Source organism: Sorex fumeus, unplaced genomic scaffold (genome assembly GCF_029834395.1).
Source record: "Sorex fumeus unplaced genomic scaffold, SorFum_2.1 ptg000041l, whole genome shotgun sequence".
Taxonomy (NCBI): Eukaryota; Metazoa; Chordata; class Mammalia; order Eulipotyphla; family Soricidae; genus Sorex; species Sorex fumeus.
Window position 1 is genome coordinate 3,182,474 of NW_026606098.1, and position 8,737 is coordinate 3,191,210.

At 52.7% G+C, this 8,737-nt stretch overlaps 1 protein-coding gene across 1 annotated transcript; it reads left to right on the forward strand.

Moving 5' to 3' along the window:
- The first annotated feature begins 2,339 nt into the window (after positions 1–2,339).
- Positions 2,340–3,272, forward strand: B3GALT5 (beta-1,3-galactosyltransferase 5). The gene has a single exon (XM_056119510.1). The coding sequence runs from the start codon at positions 2,340–2,342 to the stop codon at positions 3,270–3,272; it is 933 nt and encodes a 310-aa protein (XP_055975485.1).
- Positions 3,273–8,737: the final 5,465 nt, after the last annotated feature.

The following is an 8,737-nucleotide window of genomic DNA, read 5'->3' on the forward strand; positions in this document are numbered from 1 at the left end:
CCAGTGGCGCTGTTCTCTGTGTCCTGTAGCCAGAGCCACAGAAGAAGGGCAGCGCTACCCAACCCGGGAGCTGGAGTGTGGGTGGTCAAGGTCGGCCCTGTAGGAACCCACCCTGCAGACACGCTTCACACGTGGCGAGAAGGTGGGTCACCCACCAACAGCTGACTCACGCCCGGCCCCTGGTTACCCACTTTCTGAATACTATAGTGTTAACATGGACCCTTCCTTCCTTTCTTCCTTCCTACCCTCCCCCTCCCTCTCTCCCTCCCTCCCTCCCTCCCTCCCACTTTCTCTTTCCCTCCCTCCCTCCTTCCCTCCCACTTTTTCTTTCTCTTTCCCTCCCTCCCTCCCTCCCACTTTCTCTTTCCCTCCCTCCCTCCCTCCCTCCCTCCCTCCTTCCCTCCCACTTTCTCTTTCTTTCTCTTTCCCTCCTTCCCTCCCTCCCTCCCTCCCTCTCTCCCTCTCTCCCTTCCTCCCTCCCTCCCACTTTCTCTCTCTTTCTCTCTTTCTTTTCCTTCCTTCCCTTCTTTCTTTCTTTCTTTCTTTCTTTCTTTCTTTCTTTGTTTCGTCTTTCTCTGTCTCCCTTTCTCTCTCTTTCTTTATTTCTTTCTCTCTTTCTTTGTCTCCCTTTCTCTCTCTCTTTCTCTCTCTCTCTCTTTCTTTCTTTCTTTCTTTCTTTCTCTCTCTCTTTCTTTCTTTTGTCTCTTTTTTCTTTCTCTCTCTTTTTCTTTCTTTCATCTCTCTTTGTTTTTCTTTCTTTGTCTCTCTTTCTTTCTGTCTTTCTTTCGTCTCTCTTTTCTTTTTCTTTCTTTGTCTCTCTTTCTCTCTTTTGTCTCTTTGTCTTTTTTCTTTGTCTTTCTTTCGCTCTCTTCCTTCCCTTCCTTCCTTCTTTCTTTCTCTCTTTCTTTCATCTCTCTGTCTCCCTTTCTCTCTCTCTCTCTTTCTTTCTTTCCTTCCTCCCTTTCTCTCTCTTTCTTTCTTCTTTCTTTTGTCTCTCTTTGTCTCTTTTTTCTTTCTCTCTCTTTCTTTCATCTCTCTTTGTCTTTCTTTGTCTCTCTTTCTTTCTGTCTTTCTTTCATCTCTTTTTTTGTCTCTCTTTTCTTTTTCTTTCTTTGTCTCTCTTTCTTTCGGCTCTTTGTCTCTTTTTTCTTTGTCTTTCTCTCCCTTCCTTCCTTTCCTTCTTTCTTTCTTTCTTTCTTTCTTTCTTTCTTTCTTTCTTTCATCTCTCTTTCTTTGTCTCCCTTTCTCTCTCTCTCTTTCTTCTTTCTTTTGTCTCTCTTTGTCTCTTTTTCTTTCTCTCTCTTTCTTTCATCTCTTTTTCTTTGTTTCTCTTTCTCTTTCTGTCTTTCTTTTGTCTCTTTCTTTGTTTCTTTTTTCTTTTTCTTTGTCTCTCTTTCGTCTCTTTTTTCTTTCTTTGTCTTTCTTTCTTTCTTTCTTTCTTTCTTTCTTTCTTTCTTTCCTTCCTTCCTTCCTTCTTACTTTCTTTCTCTCCCTTTGAGCTATGTTCCCAGCTCAGTTTTGGATGTTTGGAGAGTGACAGAAATGGTTCAGTCAAAGGTAAAAATCATTAGCTCATGGACCAGAGAGATAGTCCAGGTGTTAAAGCACTTGCTTTCAATGCTGCTGGTCCAGGTTCCATCCCTGAAATCACTAATGCTCTCTCAAGCACTGCCAGGAGTGATCCCTGAGCACAGAGCCAGGAGTCAGTACCATGGAGTACCACTGAGTGTGATCCACCTGGCCCCCAAAAAACAAAATTAGACAGTACTGAAAAAAGGCAACCTGAAAATAAGTGTCATCTGCACTGTTGGTTGGGTTTGAACTCCAAGGCAGTTTTGTAGATTGAAAAACTTGGGTTTTGCTTTTCAGGGAGAGAGAAATTGGTGCTTGGGGGGCGGGGGCAGAGAACGATACGAATGTTCTGACTCTTGAGGCTGGACCCCCGGGATCAGCCTTCTGGGCTCCCCTAGCTGTACCCCAGCAGGAGGGAGAGATGGGGGAGTGGAAGGATTGTCATGAGACCCCCAGAGCCGTCCCTCTGTGAGGCATCGAAGGCCCTCCCGGACTCCCCTTCCTATGTGGAGAGATTCCAGGCTGTCCGTGACAGGGCCCGGGGATCAGAGTCACCCACCTATTCCCTCCTGGGGAGCAGCAGAACCTGCTTTGCCCCTTGTGGGGTCCTTTTGGGGTTTGGTTTGCTGGTTTGCGTGTTTGGGGGCCACAGCTCAAGGATTGCGCCCAGATGACGGTGGGGCCACACAGGTGCCTGAGCAGAGTCACACACTCCGCGCCATCTCTGCAGCCCGCCCGGGCCTGACCCATTGCTTTGCTGCTTCCAGATGACCCTCATGAAGCTGAGGCCGCTGTACGTGTGTCTGGTGGTGCTGGGAGCTGTCTGTCTGTACCTGAGCACGGGCAGCTTAACGCTGTTCAGGGAAGACCCTATCCACTTGCAGAAGGACCACGGCAAGTTCCTCCAGCTGCCGGTCGTGGACTGCGGGCAGGATGCACCCTTCCTTCTCCTGCTGGTCACCTCGTCGCCTGAGCAGGCGTCCACCCGCGACATCATCCGGCGCACGTGGGGCGGCATCCGGACGGCCCTGGGCAGGCCGGTCAGGTCCTTCTTCCTCCTGGGCAACCCCGCCAGGCCGGATGTGCGCGCCCAGCTGGCCGAGGAGGGCCAGCGCCACGGTGACCTCATCCAGAAGGACTTCCTGGACGTCTACTCCAACCTGACGCTGAAGACCATGATGGGCATACAGTGGGTCCAGCACTTCTGCCCGCAGGCCGACTTCGTGATGAAGACGGACACGGACATGTTCATCAACGTCCCCTACCTGGTGGAGCTGCTCCTGCAGAAGAACCGGACCAGCCGCTTCTTCACGGGCTTCCTGAAGATGCACGACTTACCCATCCGGGACAAGTACAACAAGTGGTTTGTCAGCAAGCAGGAGTACCCGGGCGAACGGTACCCGCCCTTCTGCTCGGGCACCGGCTACGTGTTTTCCAGCGACGTGGCGACGCTGGTGGCCAACGTGTCCGAGAGCGTCCCCTTCATCCGGCTGGAGGACGTGTTTGTGGGGCTGTGCTTGGAGCGGGTGGGCATCGTGCCCGAGCCCCTGCACTCCCAGCAGACCTTTTTCCCCGGTGGGCTCCCCTTCTCGCCTTGCCGCTTCCGCCGGGTTGTAGCCTGTCACTACGTGAAGCCTCAGGACATCCTTAAGTACTGGGATGCGATGGAGAGTTCCCGGGGACAGGAGTGCCCGCCGTGACGTGTCCCTGGCTTCCGAGCTGGTGGTTCAGGACAAGATCTCCAGATGGGGAGCTGGTGACTCATTGGGCCTGAGGGTGCAGGGGGCGGGGCACCCTTTGTCCCGGGAGGGGGGGGTGACTGCCCTGCCGCTGGACACGAGGATGTGAGCGCCCCCCACCCCATGCCCATCCTCTCTAGGAGAGCAATGAGGGTTTGGGGGCTTCTGCACTTCCTTCATCCAGGGTCACATCCATAAATGGGGCCATCATCCTCCCCCAGGGGAACCAATAGAGGCACAAGAACTTGTCCCTGGACCCCCGACCCCCCGAGGGCTGGAGCAGAGGAGGAAGGCGGGGCTGTCAGTGGGCATCATGACCCGTCCACCTCCCCCCGGGCAGGGACTGGTCAGAGGGAAGCCTTGATCCTCACGCCCTCTGTCCTTTCCCGGGGGGGGGGGATGCCCTCCGCTCTCCTCCCTGCCCTGTGCTTGGTAGTGGGGCACTGTGCATGCCCGCTGGGGTGCACCCACCTGGACGCCGAGTCACTGTCCCCCCCCCCCATCAGGGCAGCCCAGAGCCCTCCCGGAGTCCCCGACAGCAGCTGCACCCTCGGGACCTCAGGGAAAATCTGTCCAGATGCCCCGAGCACATGTGTCTGGGCCCCACCTAGAGAGGCCTTTCCCTGGGATAGCACCTCTGAGGGAGCCCAGGGGGATCCGTAATGCTGAGATGCCCCCAAGGACTCCCCTGGACTCCCCTGGGTGCAGAGGGGGTGGTGGAAGGGGTGTTTATACACCGTAGTCATAAGTGCCCACTGTACTTGACGTGTGTAAAGAATTAGCACATTCATTGAATGTCGCCCATAGCGGGGGATGGGGGGGACACATGGTACCTCACATTTGGGCCCCACCAAGAGTGATCCCTGAGCACGCAGCCAGGAGTAAACCCCCAGGCACTGTTGGGTGCACCCCCAAACCCCCCACCCCCCATTTTTCCCAAGGTGGAGCAATAGCACAGAGGGGAGTGCGTTTGCCTTGCACACTGCCGACCCGGGTTCAATCCCTGGTGCCCCAGCTGGTCTCCCGAAGCCCACCAGGAGTGTTCCCTAAGCTCAGAGTCACTGGTAAGCCCTCAGCACCGCTGCAGGGGGCCCCCAAACCCCTCAGCACCGCTGCAGGGGGCCCCCAAACCCCTCAAAATGACTTTTTTCCGGTGATGCACATTCTCGCTACTCTTCACTCAGACATGCAGTGAAGATGGGTGGAAAGCAACCTCCTGGCGTGAGAATCCGGAGGGCAGTTAGCTTCATGCAGGGTGGGGTGGGGGGGGGGGCTCAGGGACGCAACAGAACCGGGCCAGGCGTGTGCCATGGGGCTGTCCCCCAGCCCCTGCCTCTGCTGGGGAGAGCCCGGCCAGGCACTCAGGTCTGCACTGACAGCAGCCTCTCTGGCTGCAGAGATCGGGGTGGGCCGGGCAGAAGCTGAATGGGGCAGGGCAGGGTTGACATGGCTATAGGCCCCCGCCCTGGGCATCGGTGCCCTCTGTCTCAGGGTTTGGGGGGTGGGCAGGGAAGGACATGCTGCTAAGCCGTGCAGACCACCCTGCCTCATCCCCCCTCATCAATTCGCACTACTGCACCTTCACAGGGTCTCTTAAAGGACCTTGTCGCAACCCCACACACAGCCCCTGGCCACTGATGTAGAAAGAGACAAGAAAACCAGACTCGGCTGGTGGCATCTGGCTTCTCTGCTTGAGCTCACTCTGCCCCTTAAGCGGACACGCGCTGGGGACACAGACTGAGCCACCCCTGGCTCCTTCTGCCCCCCCTCCCCAGTCGGCCCAGCCCGGTCTCCCCCTCCTCCTCCCCAGCTTGCCCTGGGACCTTCCCACGTCTCTGCCTCTTCTCGGCCCCTGTGTTTGCAGCTCATCTGGGCTCTCCTGGATGCAGTGTCCAGGCCTGTCCTGCTGACCACATGCACTTCCTGTCTCACCGACGTGTGCGGAACCGGGCCCAGCAAAGACGGGAGGTGCCTCCACGTCCTGGTCCTGTGCTGAGGGTGACTCCAGGGGAATGACCCAACTTCTGCCCCAGTTAGTCCCTGAAGGTGGAGCTCTGAAGTGGGCTCCGGGGGCTCCCAGCAGTGCTTGGGGGCCCTGGTCACGGCTGGTGAGCCCTGTGGGAGACAGGGGTGCCGGGACCCAGCTCAGGGGCCAGTGCTCTCCCGGCCATGCTGCTCTGAAATGGATGTTTAGTTTCTGGGGTTTGGGCTGCCCCTGGTAGTGCACAGAGGTCACTCTTAGGGCCTTAGGGGACCCTCAGGGACTCGGGGGAAGGGATCTGGGTTGGCCATGGGCAAGGCAAGTGCCCTCCAGGCTGTACTATGACTCCAGCCCCCAAAATGGATTTTAAATGTAAACATGGATCATTTTCATGTCAATTTTCTCTGAGTCCCTCTTGCTTTTGTGCAAAACATGAAACAAAATAAGCTTATGCAGCTGTTTTGGCTTCCAAAATAAATAAATTATGAAAATTTTCTCTTAAACTGTAACCTACAGCTAATATTTTTTTTTTATTGAATCATCGTGAGATGCAGTTACAAGCTTTCATGATCGAGTTTTAGTCATACAGTGATCGAACACCCATCCCTCTACCAGTGTACATTTTCCACCACCAATGTCCCCAGCATCCCCCCCACCCCATTCCAATCCCTCCCCCCACCGCCTCTGTGGCAGGCACCTTCCTTTTTACTCTCTCTCTACACTTATGGGCATTATAGTTTGCAATACAGATACTGAGAGGCCATCGTGTTTGGTCCTTTATCTACTTTCATCACACATCTCCCATCCCCAGCGATCCTCTAACCATCATTGACATAGTGATCCCTTCTCTATTCCAGCTGCCTTTACCCCCAGCTCATGAGGCAGGCTTCCAGTTATGGAGCAGTATTCCTGGCCCTTGTATCTACTGTCCTTGGGCATCGGTCTCATATTATGTTATTTTATATTCCACAGATGAGTGCAGTCCTTCCATGCCTATCCCTCTCTCTCTCTGACTCATTTCACTTAGCATGATACTCTCCATGTCTATCCACTATTAAGCAAATTTCATGACTTCATCTTTCCTAATAGCTGCATAGTATTCCATTGTGTACATGTACCAAAGTTTCTTTAACCAGTCGTCTGTTCTCGGGCGCTCGGGTTGTTTCCAGATTCTGGCTATTGTGAACAGTGCTGCAATGAAGATACAAGTGGAGATGTCATTTGAACTGTGCCTTATTGAAATCCCTGGGATATATTCCCAGAAATGGTATTGTTGAACAATATGGGAGCTCAATTTCTATTTTTTTTTTTGCTTTTTGGGTCACAACCGGCGATGCTCAGGGGTTACTCCTGGCTCATGCACTCAGGAATCACTCCTGGCGGTGCTCGGGGGACCATATGGGATGCTGGGAATCGAACCTGTGTCGGCCATGTTGGCTGCGTGCAAAGCAAATGCCCTACCCGCTGTGCTATTGCTCCAGCCCCTCAATTTCTAGTTTTTTTTTTGAGGAATTCCCATATTGATTTAAAAAAGACTGGACCAGTTGGCATTCCCATCAACAATGAAAGAGAATCCTTTTCTCCCCGCATGCTCACCAGCACTGGTTGTTCTTGTTCTTTCGATGTGTGCCAGTCTCTGTGGTGTGAGATGATATCTCACTGTTGTTTTGATTTGCATCTCCCTGATGATTAGCGATGTAGAACATTTTTTTCATGTGCCTTTTGGCCATTTGTATTTCTTTTTTGAAGGAAGTTTCTTTTTATTTCTTCACACCCCCCCCCCCCCCATTTTTTTGATGGGGTTGGAGGTTTTTTTCCTTGTTAAGTTCTACCAGTGTCTTGTATAGCCTGGATTTTAAGCCCCTAGATGATGGATACTGGGTCAATGAATTTTCCCATTCAGTGGCCTCTTTCTGTATTTTGGTCTCTGTTTCTTTTGAAGTGCAGAAGCGTCTTAGTATAATGACCTCCCATTTGTTTATATTCCCACTTACTTGGTCAGTGCTGTTTCATCCTTAAGATGCCTTTAGCTTCAGTGTCATGGAGGGTTCTGTCTACATTTTTCTCCATGTACCATGTATTCAGGTCTTATATTGAGGTCTTTAATCCGTTTTGATCTGACTTTTGTGCTTGGTGTTAGACAGAGGTCCGAATTCATTCTTTTTCTTTTTCATGTAACAGCTAATAATTTTTAAAGAGACAGCAGGGAGTTGGGGAGATAGCACAGAGAGGAGGGCATTTGCCTTGCACAGGGCCAACCCAGGTTTCATGACTGGCACTGCCAGGAGTGATTCCTGAGCACAGAGCCAGGAGTAACCCCTGAGCATTGCTGGGTGTGACCCATAAACAAGATGAGAAAAAGAGGTGAGATGCAGAGCCATGGTACGGTGGGGAGGGTGTTTGCCTTGCATGCCATCGGCCTGGGTTCCATTCCAGGAATCCCATCTGGTTTCCAGAGCCTGCCAGGAGTGATTCCTGAGCACAGAGTCAGGGGTAAGCCCTGAGCACCACTGGATGTGACCCTAAACAAACAAACAAAAAAACAAAAAAACAACACAGAGAGGCAGTGTGTTTTAATAGCCCTAAGAGGATGTTTCTTAACCTGAGCCCACGTGCAGAGTCCTGGAAGGTCTAAACAAGCCTTTACAATTTGCCTGGAGAGAGACTCACAGCACTGGAGCACACACATGTGTGCAGAGGCCTGGCTTGCTCAGAAGGCTGCACACGGTTCCCCAAGCACTGTCGGGGGGGTGGGGGGTGACTGAGCCCCAAGCACAGAGCTGGGAGGTGATAGTTTGAAATCCGGGTCAGCAGTGTGGCGTCTTCCAAGGCATGATTCTGAATGTGTCACTCAGTTCCCGTCTGAAGATCGGAATCCCGAGGCTGACGTGTGGTTTTCCGGGTCAAGTGCTAAGTTGTGTCACATGCTGATATGCCTGTTCTTCCATCTCCGAATGCTCAGCGGAACCGTTCAGGGCCTGTCTCAGTGTCAGTAGCATGGATGCACGTGACGGGAACAACGTGTCTCGGCATGACCTTTTTGTTTGTTTTGGTTTGGGGGCCAACCGTGGTCGTTGCTCAGGTCTGAATCCTGGTTCTGCTTAGGGGTCACTCCTAGCAGGGTTTGGATCCTGGGGATGGAACCCGGGCCTGCCACTAGAGTGCCCTTGCCCGCTCTACGATTTCTCCAGCTTTTTAGCAGTGATCTCTTTAAAAAGTTTTTTCTTTCAAATTATAATTATTTTTGATTTAGTCACTGTGATTTGCAAATGTGTCCATAATTGAGCTTTAGGCAGACGGTGTTCCAACAGCAATCCCTCCCCCTTGGTCCCCATGCGCCCCTCCCTGCCCACAGCTGCCTCTCAACAGGCTCATTTAAGTTTAGTTACTGTGATTTGGGGTCCCCTGGTACTGAGAAGACCAGTGGAGTCAGACCAGGGGGCCG

Bases quoted from the DNA above. Each gene is read 5' to 3' on its own strand.
- B3GALT5 (XM_056119510.1), top strand. From the start codon at position 2,340: ATGACCCTCATGAAGCTGAGGCCGCTGTACGTGTGTCTGGTGGTGCTG.